At 37.1% G+C, this 17,497-nt stretch overlaps 1 protein-coding gene across 16 annotated transcripts in view; it reads right to left on the bottom strand.

Moving 5' to 3' along the window:
* The window catches only part of nfixb (nuclear factor I/Xb), a 103,381-nt gene that overhangs the window by 66,858 nt on the left and 19,026 nt on the right, over positions 1 to 17,497 (bottom strand). For 10 of the 16 annotated variants that reach the window (XM_077733797.1, XM_077733812.1, XM_077733800.1 and 7 more), the window contains exon 3: positions 13,752 to 13,787. The exons of 4 other annotated variants lie outside the window; for them this stretch is intronic. In XM_077733797.1, the coding sequence (XP_077589923.1) occupies positions 13,752 to 13,787 (36 nt within the window). Of the gene's footprint in view, positions 1 to 13,751; positions 13,788 to 16,947; positions 17,469 to 17,497 lie in introns of those variants that run through there. 2 more of the 16 variants (XM_077733806.1, XM_077733808.1) reach the window with 2 other exon arrangements.

The raw sequence follows: 17,497 nt of genomic DNA, 5'->3' as shown, positions 1-17,497 counted from the left end.
GCTTAATTCATTTAAACCCCTACCAATCCAAATGGACAAAGTCTATGGCACTCTTTTACGAGGGAGTATTAAAACACACCTAAAATAATGTATTTAGTGAAAGTGTTCACTATAAAGGCTGCTTGTTTTTATTCTGACATTGATGTTTTAATGCAAATGCATTTAGGGTGGAATTTTATTATCACTTATCCATAGATTACTATATTTAACAATTGCAAAACAGGTCCAAAAAGAAAAGAACGCCTCATCCGCCCTCAATGCCTTAAGCCACTGAATTACTTAGGTGGCACTGCATTTTAATGGAGCAATTAAAACACTGACTAAGGAGAGCCTTAGTTCTTCATTCTTGCCGCTTCCTGTCCTCATCTGTCCCTGATGGTGCATGTTTCAACAATCAATTGCATTTTTTGAGTTAAACAGGTTGAAGTGTGTTTGCTTGTTTCCTGTTCGTCAAGTCCTCCATATTCAGACCGCAGGCTTGCCAGTTGTATCACCCACAGTTACTACCTTGGTTAGTCATCACATGATTACAGTTTAAATTAGAGAGGAAAAAGTAGGCCAGAACAACCCACACGCTTTGTTGCGGTAGTAAGCAAGTTATGCATTAACATGGTGAATGTCTTGTACTCATCGGAGTTTGGGAAACCCGCACCTTGCAATGTGTGAAAAATCTGTAAGCAATTTGTGGTAACTACCCACTAAATTTGCCCAGGGTGGTCCCTGGTTGGACCAAGTGGGGCAGAGGCACGCACGGTACATTCCAGACTAAAAAGGAGGCTCTGTAAGATGCCTCACTAAAACCTCAGCATCTAAAATTTCTACTTTGTCTCATTCACCTCTTAATCAACTCAAATTAGGTGATAAAATATGAACATTTAACTTTTTTTTTTACTTTACTTTTATAGAGTATGTGACTATTTTTGGTCATTGAAAAAGAATAGATGATGACATCTTAGGTCAAGCAGTTTCATTATTACTAATAATTTCAAATATATTTTGAATGGATGAAATAAAGTAATGCATTAATAAAAATGCTAATGATAGAAAATTAAAATAATATGACTACAAACAGAAAAATGTATTGTCCCTGATAACCCTACAAGTAAATGCTATTTTTTCAGTGCCGATGAGTTCAAACTGTGCCTTAAACTGAGTTCAACTTTTCTTCATTGCCTTGCGTGTTTAGACATGCAGCCATTAAATGCATAAGAAGATCAGTATTAATTTATTACTTGTTTTTTTTTTAGAAGAGCTGTGGTGAACACACACCAACATACTGAACACACTGTTTTCTCACTGTGCCAGCCAACAGATTGACGCTCTTTCGGCCGTTACTACCAACTAGTCAGGAATGTGATTTGTTGTGCTAACATTTTACATTTAAATATAACGGTGGTGAATTGGGAAGAGAAAAAAAAAATACTACTGGCTGTGAAAGAAGAGATCCAAATACTAATCCTGCCAAAGTGGCTGGTCGATGTGACAAACTTCAACAACCGCAGCCTGCTTTTAGTAGCATTTGGCTGTCAGTAGGCGTTCATTTTCTACTCTGCTGAAAACCAGCTGTGCAATCTGTAAACACATTGCGCCTGACCTGTAACAATGAAATGCATTTATTAAATTCTAGTATTTATACATCTGACCTGGATGAAGTTGATACAGTTTTAACATGAACTATACAAACACTGCTTTTACGTCGCTTTCATGGTCAGTGGCCTGTGTATACTATAAATGTAGTGGTATTTTTTTATTTAACACCTAATTGGGTATTTATAATAAATGACTACATGGTTGATGTTTACTTTATACTAAAATACTAATTAATCTGCAGTCTAAACAAAGGAAGTATATTTGCATGTTTTGTACTGATTGAATTGAATTTTAAAGGTGATAAATATGTTTAATATTAAGGCGCAGTTAAAGGAAGCTCACAATTTGTTTGAAAAGTGCCAGTCTTTTACAACATTTTATAAAGAAAGTGCACCACTAAAACTGAGTGTTGCCACTAAAAGACAGCTTATGCATCCTCAGGAATCTCGGATATTGTGCGATGTATGGAAAATGCATATTAGCAATTTTTTTAATGAGTAACATGGTGTTGTCTGTACCTTTCCCTATTCTCAAGGTGCACAGTGTTTGACTGATTTATGAGAGCATTAACACCCTGTTAGCGCTACTAAAAGACATTGCACCTTCTTTTTCCATCACATTGATGGATACTTAAACGGCTTGTTGTTGTTATTGGGCTTTTCTTTCCTCTTAAGTAGCGCTTTGACACAGGAAAATGCTTTTCCTCATTAAATCTGGTAACTGTGCATTCTGCGTTTTTTTTTGCTCTGGCCTTTTACTGTTGCATGCTGATCATCTGAAATATTAAACTTAATGGGACTTAAACCTATGATTGCTACATCCTGTTTTGGCCACCACGTGAATCATCACAAAACATTTTAGGGCATTTATTAAGTATAGTAATTTGTGGAATTTGCTTATTAGTACAATAAGGCACCCACGGACATATAATTTGGAGTTGTAATAGGTTTGTTGGTAGGAGCTCTTGACGCTGTCGACACTGAGGGTAGGCCAAATTTATATGAATTAATCAAACTTTTTACTGTGAATAATTTAAAAAAATGTAAGACAGATTTTTGCACTACACTTAGTTAGTAGTTATGGCCCCCAATAACATTGGATAGTTTTTCTTATGTCAGAATTCAAATCACTGCCTTGCATTGACAAGAAAAACATATCTAATTTATTTTAACAGGCTGGACTAGCTGTAAATGCCCATGATTCTGTCCCATTGATGGCACCAGCTATATAATTCATTATGCAGGAATCGACATGATTGCAAATCTGCACAGAATATGCATTTCGAATGAAGTAAATGTCAAGTCAAACAGTCTCACACTATAGGAGTCCTAACTATTTTTTTTATAGGAAATTTGTACATTTCAAAGCATGCAATGCAACTAAATAAGTAAATATTCACATTGCCTTCCTTTTCACTTTTACTAATGAATATATAACATTTCATTTGTGTTTTATCATCGACAACCGCATAAAAGTGTGACACAAGTTTGTCATCAATACAAAAAAAATTGTTAAAAATGGACATAAAAAAAGAAATATCAGAACATTCCATATTCTGGGAAAGCAATCTCCAGCGCACACTTGCACACGCAAACACACAGAGACTGATATACGTTTCCTGTGCAATTTGTAAATGATCCAAAACAGATCTGAATATAGAAATATTCTATTATTTTGTCAACTTTATTGGGATACTCGAGCGCAAACTGCATCTGGCATACTCGAAGAAGTTCTCTCAAAAATGCCCGGTGGTGCGCTGATTGACCATAAACGCAGAGACATATGCAAAGCAACAATCGCAAAACAAGCTGAGAGATAGAAAATCTCCCATCTGAATGAAAGCTGCAGAAAATAAAGCCTACTACTAATGCAGCGTTGAACGCTTTGCAATCAGACAAATAAAGGGACAATCTACCACACAATCAAACCAGAGATTTAGCCTGCGCTCCTGCCAACAACGAGGGACCTCCTCTCTCTGAACAAGGGATGCACTATAGACTGCACCCCCTCTTTTTCTGTCTGTCTCTCCAGTCTTTCCTCTTTGCCAGTCTGAAAGGCATGATGCCAACCTCTTCCACCATTGGGCATGTTGCCCTGCCCCTTTATGCAAATGATTCTCTAAATTGCAACCCTTCACGTCTGCACAACCCACCGCCGTGGCACGGCCTCCTGTATTATATAGCCTCACTATCTGAGGCAGGTTTCAACCATAGGGTGGTTGTTAATCAAATGTGCAAAGCATCTCAGGTCTTGACTGTAGGACTAGAGCAGGAAGCTAAATATGAAGCGTGTAAGCTTTAACCCTGCCTGCCTTTCCGCCAAGGGTATACAAAACAGCAACTGGGGGCAAATATTTAACAGAGGTGTGGTTGTATGTGTCTGTACGAGCCCTGATAAAAGCTTGAGGTAAATGAAATGAAATGGCGAGTCAAAAGGAAATCAAAAGGAAAACCGGCATTGCTCATTGTGATACATTTGCATTCATTAATTTTTTAAAAATAGATTGGAGGTCTACTAGCGACAAACTGATTGAATTTCACAGCCGAAGGATGAAAAAAGCCACCAGATTGGACGTCTCTCATTGTTAAATGCAATGAAAGCATTCAATTGAAAGTTTTAATTTGGCACAAGAGATAAATGTGATTGAAATATTTAATATTAAGTGTGAAAGTGCTGATGCGCTCTTTACTATGTTGTCGTCAAAGACATTAAATCAATCATTTTCCAACAAAAACTGCTTTGGAGGAATCATGTCAATTAATTCGAACTCATATTTTAAATGAGCTACTTCACAATAAAAGACAAATCCAATTTCACAAGCTATACACTAACTTTTATCTTTCTTTAAGTAAAAGAAAAAAGCAAATTTACAAAACTACAAACTCATTTGAAAACTTCCAATGTAGGCTTCCTTGATGGATTTGACAGTATCTACATTTTCAAATCGCAATACTTGTGCCAACAAGAGACAACATGAATATAAGGAGGTATGCAAGATAGCACAACTGGGGTCCATGCATTGTTTCTTCTTTGTTGTGTTATAGTAGCATGCGAGATTATAATAATAATAAGAAGAAAAACATGTTGGCATTTTCATCAACTTTAAACGTGTTGGTCTAAACCTGAGAAACACTTGTACGCAATCACTAATACCCTTAAGTGCATATTCAGCATACCACTGAAATTACACATATATTGAGAAAAATATCAAGTGTGTGCCCAGATCAGAACTCCTAACGGTGGGATTTCGTGCTGTTGCCTTTCTCCTCCTGGAGGGAGTAATTAGGTTAGAGAGGACAACTGCTGCATTGTTTTAACAGAGGAGGGATTGTGCGCGCCTAAGTCCCACCAGCAACATACGTCCTTCACAACAAAAATGCAGAACGGGTTCTGTAGATCTCAAACAGAAATCCATATTACACTAATAAATAGTACGGCTGGGTGAGTATGGCCAAAAGTATAAATTGCTGATTTTCCTTTTTTTCTTTAACCACAAATTCCATTTGTAATATTTTTTTCCTGAAAGCCACTTTTTTTAAAGAAGACAATAAGAACAAAAGACAGTGAAAGATCCAAAAAAAGTGTAGCCCTTTCTAGCAGGGAACTCTTTGGCAGTAATTGATAGTAGTAGACATCCAAATAATTTTGGCTAACAGATGTGAATGTTCATTTAAAATGAATTGGAAGTCTAGCCCAGTCAATGGCATTGAAACATGAGCATTCACAGTCAGTCCTCCTGGTTTAAATGAGTTGCACATCTATGCTTGTCAGTAGCTGGTAATGAATAAAATACCATATTTCTGTTTCTAATCATTTATGCATTTTCTGTACTGCTTATCCTCACAAAGGTTGCGGTGGTGCTGGAGCCTATCCCAGGTAACTACTACCAATTGCATGGCACAAGAAGACAGATAACCATTCACGCTCACACACATACCAAGGTGCATTTTAAAGTGTTCAACCAGCCTACCCTGCTCTTTTTTCTTTTTAAACTTCTGAAATAAAAAAAATGAAGACAAACGATTGATAAGGATATAACAAAGAGGCAGAAACATTTTTCTGCTGGTGATATTTGATTCCTGTGTGAGTGGAAGAAAGTATGCAGTAGTAAGCAGGTACTTGTTTTCACTAAAAATGTCAAATATAGTCCAACAGTGTCAAATCTCTCTTTGTCTTGTAGCAGTTGCGGGATTCTGCCTGTTTGCAGGATGTAGGTGGCTTTTGTGGAAATTTAAAGGAAATTTAAGTCTCTAATTTTTAGAAGTTTGGCAACACACTCCACTCCAAACTAGGAAAATAAGTCATGACGTACTTGCATTCCTTCAAATCCCCTGGGAAATACATTATGCCTTTATCGCCTATTTAATCAAGCTATGCTTCAAAGGAAGGAGAATGCAAACAGCAACATTTTTTTTGTTTTAAATACTATTGAAATGTGTTTATACATATGTCATGCAACAATTGATTACGGGTAAATCACACTAATTTGGGCAGCAAGAGAATAAAAAAGATAAACTAGACCCTAGTCTGATTGTGATTATAAAACAGAGAATCCATCATTCCCTCCTGCCAAATTCCCCCATTTTAATGTATTTTTCCTGAGCTGAAAAGTAGAGAAATAACACAGCCTTTCTTTTCCATTAAAAAAAATCCACTCTATCCTCTAGGTCTTCAACTTGTTCAAATATTTTTAAAAAAACATGCACCTTCACACCGCCCACACATCCCTATTGACTTTCATCGTAAATCTCCTAAACCTGGCTGCAATATACGATCAATTTGCGGTTCCCAAATGTATTTTACCTTTTCCTTTCTCTGAAATAGTTTTATGCAGGTGTGCACATTGACAAAGAAAAACAAACCAAAACCCTAAAGCAGGTCCCATGCATGCAACTCTGGCAGACAACTGTAAAAGCACACTCTGCAGGTGGTAGGTGAATGATGATTGCGCTTATTCCAGATGATAATCATGATAAACCCAGTTTGAGGTTTACTTGGATTTTATCTCAAGATGTGGTGGCGGACGGACTGACAGCGGCTTGACGTGTTTGTTTAACCGCCAACTGTGAGTCCCCACATTTTTCCTCATATCCACATCTGACTGGGATATTATTCCAAGAAAATGGAGCGTGCAACCACCAAAGAACAGCAGAATCCAACACAACTGGTGGACTTCCTTAGTTCATCTAATTCCAATTAAATAATGTTACTTAACATAAAACATTAATAAATATATTTGCTTGTCAGTAAACTAAATATTTGCAATTATAAAACTCCTACCTTTTAAGTTAAATGCAGATGTTGAAACTGTACCTGTGAATTTCTATCTGCATAAGAACACCATGTTTCATACTCAGCATAGTTTGTTAGGAAATACTAAATAAAACATAGCTTGCATGTTTGTGTGAGTGGAGATCTGAAGATATAAAAATAAAATTCTACCACATTTATAAGACATTTACCTTTGGAAGTTCCAATTGATATAAATAAGGGTAATCGGTAGCCGACAGCAGGAACTGGAGCAAATTTATAAGCGCTTAAAGCACAGACTCTCTCGATGGATATAAATCTGAACAATCTTTATGTGTTATCTCAACAATGCTGCCAAATTCTCCCACAGCAAATTTCCATTGAAAGATGCAGCTATCCACTGATATAAAAGATATTTCTTCGGGCCTAAAAAAAGAGCAAAAGACTTTATCTAAAATCAGGCCTGGGTTTATGGTGTTGCTGGAGCTGGATAGTAGTTACTGGCTGCCTCAGCCAAAAGGGAGAAGCCACAGTTGTGTTTGAGTATAACCCTGAGCCCTCCTTGGCCTGCCTCACAGAGCTCTCACTCTGATCCTTAAAAAAACAAAACAAGGGTCTATTTGGCAAGTCACATGAACTCTAAAAGCGAACACTTAAAATCCCCAACAAACACACTTCTGCAGACAGTTATTTAACTGTTTTTACACTATCAGATTTAAGTTGTCAAGTCTCCTCAGAGTTCAACCGAGGTAAAGATATGTTAAATTACGCAACGGTGTATAGATTTTCCACCCTTGGCCCGATGCCAGCTTCCTGCTCTAAAAAGTCAGCCCTCACACTTAGTTCCCTGGGGTGACAGCTAGTCTTCATCGGACGGGGTGGCCCTGTTAGGTATACTGACAGAGAAGGGAAGTAACATGGCGAAAATAGGAAAGAGCCAAGCCTAAGAAAGCAAAAAGAGACAAAAGGAAAGCATCTAAGCAACGACTGTGTTTTTGTCCTCCCTTTAGCCTTGCAAAGAAAGAAAAAAATTCCCTTCCCCATCTACTAAACATCTTGTTTCCCAGCTCCCAAAATCAGGTCACAACTGTTTTCATTACTGTTTGACTTGCGGGTTCATAAGCCTCCAAGCGTCAACGTTCCTCCACCCACCCCCGAGACAGGAAAAGATTTTCCTTCATGCTTTAACCCAATAAATGCCTTTTAGTATTCACTATTCTTTACTCAAATCATCAGTACAAAAAAAAGAAAAGCTAAAGACTTTTGGAGTCATGAAATATAAGCTCTAACTGTCATCTGATAACGAATCAATGTTTTTTTTTTTTTGCAGTGCAAACTTCGGGCCCTCCACATGTGGCCCAACACTGTGTTTTGGAACGGGCCCATGAGGTAATGCAAGATGATGATGAAAACTTCTGGAGATTTCAAACGCAATTTAGCAAGCCAATCAATGCTGCTTTCTCTAAACTCAAATCCAACTGAGAGATAAGAAGTGGTGGTGAATGTTTTGACATTAAATGGTGCTCCCCCAAGGCTTATGGCATTCTGCAATGATTCCCAATCTAAAGCACAAAATGATCTCAACTGCCTCTGCAGGTTTTACCAGGTCTACAGTAATCTGAATCCCAGCAATATGCAGCCAAGAAGCAATGATTTCATCGAAGAATTTTGAAAATGTAAAGAAATAATTACATGTATAGCCAAATAAGTTCTACTGACTTATTAAATACATGATCATATATTCAAGGTAAACTATTCTTGACCCAGGGTTTTTTTTCTGTTCTAGATAGATTACAGAGCAGCTTCTTTAACTTATTGACTGTGCAATTGATGTTGATAGATGTCCAATCCAATTGGGAGTGTTGACAAGGGTTGAAAAGAGCCAATCCATTAGATGTCTATCATTTTCAATGGCACGGAGAGTTAAAGTAATAATAAATAATATATTTGGGGGCATTTTTATTTCACTGTTATGCTGGAGTACAACATGTCCACAAATCCATTTTTAATCCAATTACAAGTATGTAGGAGCCATTAAATTTATTTAAATGAGTAAGGCTGGCTGTGCATGCTCATATTTCAGTACTGTCAATACTACTGAAATATGAGCTCAAGTAAAAACAAAAAGTAAAATCAGGCCCTTCAGAGAAAAAGTGCTGAAAAACAATTGGGACTGTGAAAGAAATGTAATTTCTCTGCATTTAATATACGTGTATGCAAGAGTGAATGGAAAACAAAAGTAATCTGGGCAAATGCAAGAAGGCAGCAGCAGTTGGACTCGCAGAGACAAATCGAGCTCAGATTTCATCCAGATTAATCTGCACGCTTTGTAATGAGGGGGTCTACTGTATATATTTAGCTGTTGCAGGGAGATATAGGTCAGACAGAGGCAGACCAGGCCAGGCCAGACAACATGGTCCGTATGCCCACACTGAAGTGACCTTGATGGGCGGCCATTGATTTGAAACAGCAACCCCATCTATTTCTGTCGACCTGTGACAGAGCAATACAGCACGCTCCCGGTTATGCACAGCCAATCCTTTGTCTTCAATGTAAGTGGGAAAGAAAGATCTTTAAAATTCAATTATGCTATTCAGTTTGTCAGAAATGTAACTGATTAAAGAAAGCACAGAAGGGTGAATTACTGTCAACATTTGTTCTATTTGTTGATACTGGCTTTTGTTCAAATGTACTCAAAGCGAGAACAAAAGCACACTCACTAGCATTTTCCAGCCTGTCCTAAACACAATATATTATATTTTGGTGTCACCGTGATTTGATAAAATTGTATTAGCGTACGGCTACATTCTGCATGGTTCAAGTGAATTATGATTGAAAAAATAATTTCATTGGAATCCAATCTTCAAAATGTGAATGAAAATCCAATATGAAATTAAGAATGTGGACATGTCATATATCTTCAGCTTTATGGAAAGATGTTAATATTAATGTCAGTTAGTTATGAAGAAGAAAAAAATACGCACAAAGAACTTATGATAAAATGTAATTGATAGGATTGAACAGTTTTCTATAGTTTATCAAATAGACTGGAAAATTGGTGGTAAATATGACTGAAATAAGTGCAATGATAAAATCTAAAATTTCTTGGAAGTATACTGCCTTGATTATCATGGGACTGGTGTCCCATGACTACATCTTATTTGCGCTCCAATAACTTGACCACAAAGAGATGATTTAGACTTTTTTTAACGTCATCATCGTCATCATGATCATGTAAGTATATAATGACAAATATTCAAACATGACTTTAGATTTTTAAAATAACTAAGGATCATGAATTTGTCACAGAGGATCGTGAGTCTGCTTTCCCCTAATTTTAAAAATACAAGACAATATTGCAAATATTTGTAGGTTGCATCAAAATGCAGCAAAAAAATAATAATGATCAATAGAAAACTAACCTAACCTTCATTTTGAAAAATGGTTCATTCTTACTAATTGTACAGTATTGGATTGTGTATGTTTACCATTTTTAAAATGCAAGATTTTTATAACATATTTTAGAAGTACTTGAATTGTAAATATCATACATATGATTGTTTATACTGCAATATTTTTACACACTTTAACTTAACCTTTTAGGATTTTTTTGTTGCAACAAGCACAGAAAAAAGCAAATAATTAGAAAGCCAAGCCTCTTTGGATAAAACTGTTTCAATGGACAACCTAATTTACTCGAGAAGGTAAATTGTCCAGCAAGCTTCCAGGGTAACACAAAAAAAAGCTTCTGTAGGACTTCTTACTTTTGCTTTGGAAAAAGTACTGAGCAAAAGAATTTCTTCCAGTGCAGTCTCACAGATAAAATAACTAAAGAAATAAAACGCCTAAAACAACAATGGACAGTTGTGGGTTCCACACTGAAATATGAGCATGAACCTCGTGGTGAACTGTATTTGTCATAAAAACCCAAGTTACCCCTCCCGCTTACACACAACCACGAATGATTCCATCTTTCATAAACAGCACGTGTGTCGCCACCAGCACCTTGTCCTCAGTCGCCCCGTCGGATTGGATGCTTCAGCTCTCCAAATACGCGCATAATGGCTGCACTGTTATTTAGATTTATGATTCAAAATCTGAGGAAAGAACATCCTGTACTGGCGGCTGTAGCTCAGTTATGACCAAGCGCTCAAATATTCACCACAGAATTTCTATTTTCTGGTACTAGGCCGCTTTTTGGAGGCGGTTTGTGAGCTGACGCCCCCTGTTTTCACTGTTCGCATACTGTGTATGCTATTTTGTCATACCCAGTATATGCAAGCTCAATTATGTAATTTACCAGTTGTGAGTGTGTATGTGTGTGTTCAGTTGCCATAGCGACAACCCAACATATCACCGACCGCAGAACCTCACTGGGCCTGTGGGCAGCGACAGGTTTTTGCCAAAGACTAATCCAAGCCAGAGGTGACAGAAGCGAAGGGAAAGGGACATACATGCAAAAACCACGCAAACACGCACACACCAGCGTGAGACTACTACCTCCGCTCAGTCAGAAGCTCACAACTCTGGATATCCTCCCATTCATTTTGGCTGGAGACTCCCGTGGCAATAGCGAGAGCAATCCATTCTCCACGGATGCTGGGACAGCTGTGCTGATATTGAATTAGAGGCAGTGACTTCTTCCTCACTGTGTGCAAAGAAAGATAAAAACTACACAAGTCCTAATTCAAGTCTAAATAGCCTCCAGCAAAAAGGACCTAGCTCACCTTTATTTTTTCCAAGCAATTGCAGTAAATTCTGCCCAATCAGGAAACCCACACATTAGTCAAAAATTAAATCTCCAATTATTTTTTAAACAAAGTATTAACCAACCCTAACAGACAGTATCCCCCAATCAGGCAACTTCACCTCCAAGTATTCCATGTTTGGTGGATAACATAAAATGTCAGTAATGAACGTAACAAATTAGTTATTCTGAATCAACCCATCCACACTTAACTTAGACACAATGAAGCATAATTTATCAGATGTTTACTCATTCATTCATTAATCTCCCATACATATTATTCTCACGAGGTTGCTGGGGCCTATCCTGTGGGCGTGAGGTGGAATACACCCTAAAGTGGTTGCCAGTCAGTTGCAGGTACAAAGAGAAAAACTACCATTCACATTCACATTCATACCTATAGACAATTTGCAGTGTACAATCAACCATAAATGCATTTGGGACCCTTTCAGCCTTGCATATCAACCCAAATTACAATGACCTCATCAGCCTTTTTGGTAACTGAATTTTCTGAATTGATGGCACTTTTTGTAGAAAAATGTAGAATATGGGGTGTACATATAGATTGAAAATAAAATGAATGAAAGTAAATGACATGCACTAACTACTGTAAATGGAAACTGGCACCAAAGTTGTGAAGTGTGTTTTTAATATGGTTTTCTGGAGTGTGGGTTGGGTTATTTTATACTGAAACATTTAATGTAACATAGTATTTACCTGTCCCTTGGCATTGGCAAGGACAGACGTCCAATTCATTTAAACTGGGAGTTCTGGATGTGAATGCATATTTTCCAGGGCAATTGCCATCTAATTAATTTGGACTGGGATTGGACATCTACCGTCGTCAATTGGTTAAAAGTTGGGTCTAATCTACAAATATGTAATCAAATTTTAAAGGTCGAATTCAGTATTTCACATCGCCTGGATACATAGATATAAAAACATCTTTTGTAAAGTCACCATGTTGATCACATCTCTTTAAATCAAAGAAAACTGTTTTTATAATGCTTTCTCACGCCTGCCACTCAGCATAATATTTAACTGTTTTCTTTCACAACACTGCTCTCTAAAAAGTTGATAATGTCTGGTGGGGATGGAACAAAAATACAATACATCCTCTTGGAGATACATGAGAGTATTTGCACTAGACTCGTACCACAAAACCACCATTCATCTCTTTACAGTATATACATACATAGTCGGCTCGGCATACATGTATATGCTGTAGTATATGTATGATGATAAGTCGCAAAGTAAAATGTTTTTGGTAACCTGCATGAATCACATTTTGTATTCTTAATTATTAAATTGTAAAGCTATTTTTCAATCACAAGTATTTGTCAGTGTTATTCATTGTTTGGGAATAGACCAGTATTTTTTCTGTGTTACTTAAGTATTTCATTGTAGTATGAAAATACATTTTGTACTTGACTGTAACTTTCAGATAAATGATGATATAAATAAAATATGAAGCCAACTGAAAAATACTTATATTTACACAAATAAATATAACACGCTATTTTCTTGTGTAATGTCACTTATCCTGAATATTAAAATGATTTTTTTTTAATCTTTTGGTGACAAATCCTGCACAAGACAATTTTCATCTGCACTTTTTGCAATAAAAGTCCCTTTTTTTCTCTCGCCATTATTTAACAATGGTACTTTCTTGTTATTTGGGCACCTTAATGAAGCGTCAACTATGCATTCACCCCCTGGTGGTTAGCTAATGTTGAGAAACATGTTTGATTATATGTGCAACACAACCTGCATATTTAAACACTATAATCCTTTCCAAGCAACCTAACTTAATGGTGTCTACCAAAATTGTGATCATGATTCATTAGTCAATTAATTACGTATCCCTAATATATATATTCACCTAAAAAAATAAACTGATAAGAGTACTGCCCAATAAACTGTATATTTTTTTCAGTTTGGCTCTTTGCTAAGCAGAAATAGCAACGTGGTCAAATGTTACACAGCAATGCTGACTCGCCAAGTGACAGACTAAAGCAAATAAAGACAAAACGATTGGTGCATGTGCCTATCATTCCGACTGCAGGTCAACATGTCCCTAGAGATTATCACACAGATAAAAAGCATTTTATCAAGATAGAATATAAGGAAAGACTAATTCTGAATAAATAGGGACAAGACTTACCACTAGGGCATTGTTTAGAAGGTGAGTAGGATAATACTTTAGTGTTGAGTGGGTGTTAAGAGGCGAGGAGAGCAGGGGGTCAGCGTCCAGGCGGGCAGTGGGGGCAGAGGGAAGGAATAAGTTAAAAGTGTCGCACCAATGAAAACAGTGTGATATGAAAACATTACAAATTTATCAAATTGTGCACATATTTTAAATTGTTAAATTATACTGTGACACCAATGTGACATAAGGTAAAATAAATAGCTTTTTTTTTTTTTGCAAGGACTTTGAGTGGTCCAAGATGCAAATGCAGGTTGAATTCAAAGCAGAAGATTTTGACTAGAAATCACACACACACACACATGTATACACACACACCGTAACCACTGCGCAGCACGAGCCCCACTCTCCGGCTATCATTCCTCACTGTTAATCATTCATTTATCGATGACTGCTGCAATAGCCGAGGCCTGATCATCATTTTTTCTTCAATTATTAACAAGAATTAAATAGACAAAATGTGCTGTCTGTCTGCAATCATTTCATTGAGGAAAGATATCTAACAATAAAATATGCATTCACCCCATAAGCACTATATACACAATTTCCTAATAATAACCGGCTTCCAGGCATCAAGTATAACATTGCAATGATTCTGTCAGATTCCAGTATCACTACAAGGTTGAGGTGACTCTGACACATTTTTAGCAGGGTTGTTCAACTCTGTGTCAAATTCATATTTAAAGATGGTTAAAGAAAAATTCAAAGCTCAAATCCACTTAACAATGTGTGGCCGACAAACAGGACAAAATGTTCTTGTTGATACAAATTCTTGAGTGGACACCAGACATAAGAAAGACAGCAAAGAGATCATTGTGCTTCCATAACAGTAAAAAGTAACTTGTTAAATGAAATCCCAGTAAAATCAGCAATAAATTACACACCACTGATGAACTTGATGAATACAAAGAGGTTTTGCTTGATCCAAGAAAGAGAACAGCCAAAAAAATAAAATAATACACAGAATTATTTGCAACATAAGACCAGATTAACCTGAAAAGGAGCAAGTTGGTTTCACAAGTAGAAACAGAATAGGAATACAAAACCATACACTTGCATTTTTCATTTTTTCTCTTCAATTAGAAATTATAAAACTGTGTTGTTGTTTTTTTAACTGACTAAAGTAAGACTGGGCGATATGGCATGAAGATAACATTTCCAAATTGTTTACCTTACTCTATCTAAACTGCCTCTAGTTATGAGTGTGAGCGTGAATGGTTGTCCATCTCATTGGTGTCCAAGGTGTCCCTTGCCTGGTATAGTCAGTTGGGATAGGCTCAAGAACCCCCCATATAAGGTTGAGTGGTTTGGAAAAGAAATGTAGGAATTTTATGTAAAATTATTTGGCTTTTTTAGGGTTTTTTTGCTATCAGACCAATTATTTTAAAGGACATCATAAGAACAAAACACAGAGCTCATTAAACTCATTGACGGTCATTCACAGGTAAGGGCAAATGATCAAAAGGTCAAAATCAATTGGACATCTAGCACCGTCAATGGCACTGCAACACAAGCATTCACAGTCAATCCTTTCAGTCTTCCATTTTAATTACAGGCACTGAGTTAAATAAAAATAGTAATAATTTTAGTATTAAATGTTTTTAATCATTTAGATTTTACTAAACCTTTTATATGTATTTTTTCCTCTTTTCATTGAAATGTTGTATGAAAAGCAATTATTCACAATTACAATCATTATTTGTATAATAATAATTACAAATATACATACATTTATAATTAAGATCTGGTGTTACACAAGTGGACAATACTTTTTGGCTCATCTAGGTCATATTTATATACCAAATAAAAATAGTGTGGGGTACATGACCCGACATTTGGTATTTACGTCTTATATACGGCTACATATGGCTTGTTTTTTTAATATCAGGAATTGTCAATTACCCTTTAAAGGGCTAACATTTTTTTTTGTTAAACAAAAATAAAATGCAAAAGATCTGCCTTAAAGATCGGTCTCTTTCTTTCCCCCCATTTTATGCTGTCAGCCCCCAAATAAAAACCAATAACTGACTCTTTCAAACTCTTTCTCTTGGAATAATATATTGAAAAAAACACTTTATTTTGGGGAGAAAACCCAACCAAAAATTAGATTTGATTTTATCTTTTAATCATGAATTTATAACATAAATTTAACAGCCAACCCTAGACTATAGTTTGTGTAATTTCAGTAATATGATACTACAGTATATTGTATGAACCCCAAACACCCCCCACACACACAGGCGCGCTCGAGCGCGCACACACACACACACACACACACACACACACACACACACACACACAGGTTCATCTCCATCTCAGAATAATCGGGTTTATAGTATATGGCTATGTTTTTTAAAACATCCAACGTTTATCACAACACATTATACATATATAAAAAACATCTTAATAGGATGGAAGCGGCCACGATCAACTTTTTGGGGCGTCTCACGCAACTTCACTACTTCAAGGTTCATAAAACTCGGCGGTTTCTGCATGATCTTGGAGGCTGACAAGCAAATCAGGGAGTGAAAACTTCCTCACAGATGTTAACAAAATGACAGTTTGAATGAAGTCTTTCAGGAGCAACCCCCTCCCGTCCCATTTCCTACTGATATCTGCAGGCGCGGGCGTGCGCTCATACACACACTTGCGCGCACACACGCACTTCAGGAGATACGAAATCATGAACTTCATTCTATCGCCAGATCACGTGTTGCGTTCAAGTGCAAAACATCTAAATTGGCCAAAGCAGTGTTCCATCTCTTCGAAAAGTCTATACAACTGCAGAGCGACCGTAAATCTATTAAGGATCCACACACAAATCGCTTCCACAAATTGCAATATTAAACTCCCAAACTCTGTCTGCATAACCAGGCACTCTGAATGTTCTCCTCCTCCCGATATAGGATTCCCTCCTTTTAGAGGGTGGGATAAAATACATTTGGGAATACATATGCGCCATTTTCTTTCCAAATACACGGCTAGAGAGTTGCGGCAAATCAGGAAAAGTATCAAAACGCAAGTTTGTTGGAAATCGAATAAAGCACAATGATTTTTTTTCCCAAAATGTAATCACTACATGCTGTGCGCAAGCGAAAACTGGCGTCCCACGGTTAAAGCGACGTAAAACAATGAAAAAGAGGAAGCACTTTACCTGTGTCAAGCAGTACGGAGAGTACATGGTGATTTTTTCACACAGAAGAAGCGATCAGCTTATTTAAATTGGATGGAAGCTCGGCGTGGTGCAGCATTGCAATCGCTCGCCGTCCTGTTTCTCTCACTCCATGCTGCAAGCTTACAGTAACCCCGCCTAGAACGCTTACACAAACTTTGAGGGGAAAAAGTTTGCCTCCCACCCTCTTCTCGTATTTGCAGGACATCCAACGCTATCCTGTACATTTTGTAACAGGATCGCAGATTCTGACATAATTGTAGTGATATTTAGACAATGATTATTTCGGTTATTTGACGAAATGTCATTGCGACGCTAGATGACAGGCACGTGAGCTCTGGTTGCGTTCAATGACCCTTAGGATTCGGAACAAATCATCCCATTTGAGACGCGGTTGAATAGATGCGGCAGCCGCAAAACAAATGGTGCGGCTTGTATATTTTCCGAGCAAAAGTTTGCAAATTGTTTGGTGGGGAATACAGAACGTGGACTCAAAGTAGTGATGCATTAACTCCCTGGCTGCCATTGACAG

This window comes from Stigmatopora nigra, chromosome 15, assembly GCF_051989575.1.
Source record: "Stigmatopora nigra isolate UIUO_SnigA chromosome 15, RoL_Snig_1.1, whole genome shotgun sequence".
NCBI classification, from domain to species: Eukaryota; Metazoa; Chordata; class Actinopteri; order Syngnathiformes; family Syngnathidae; genus Stigmatopora; species Stigmatopora nigra.
The sequence above is the reverse complement of the archived record's forward strand: the minus strand, read 5'-3'. Positions and strand labels throughout refer to the sequence as shown.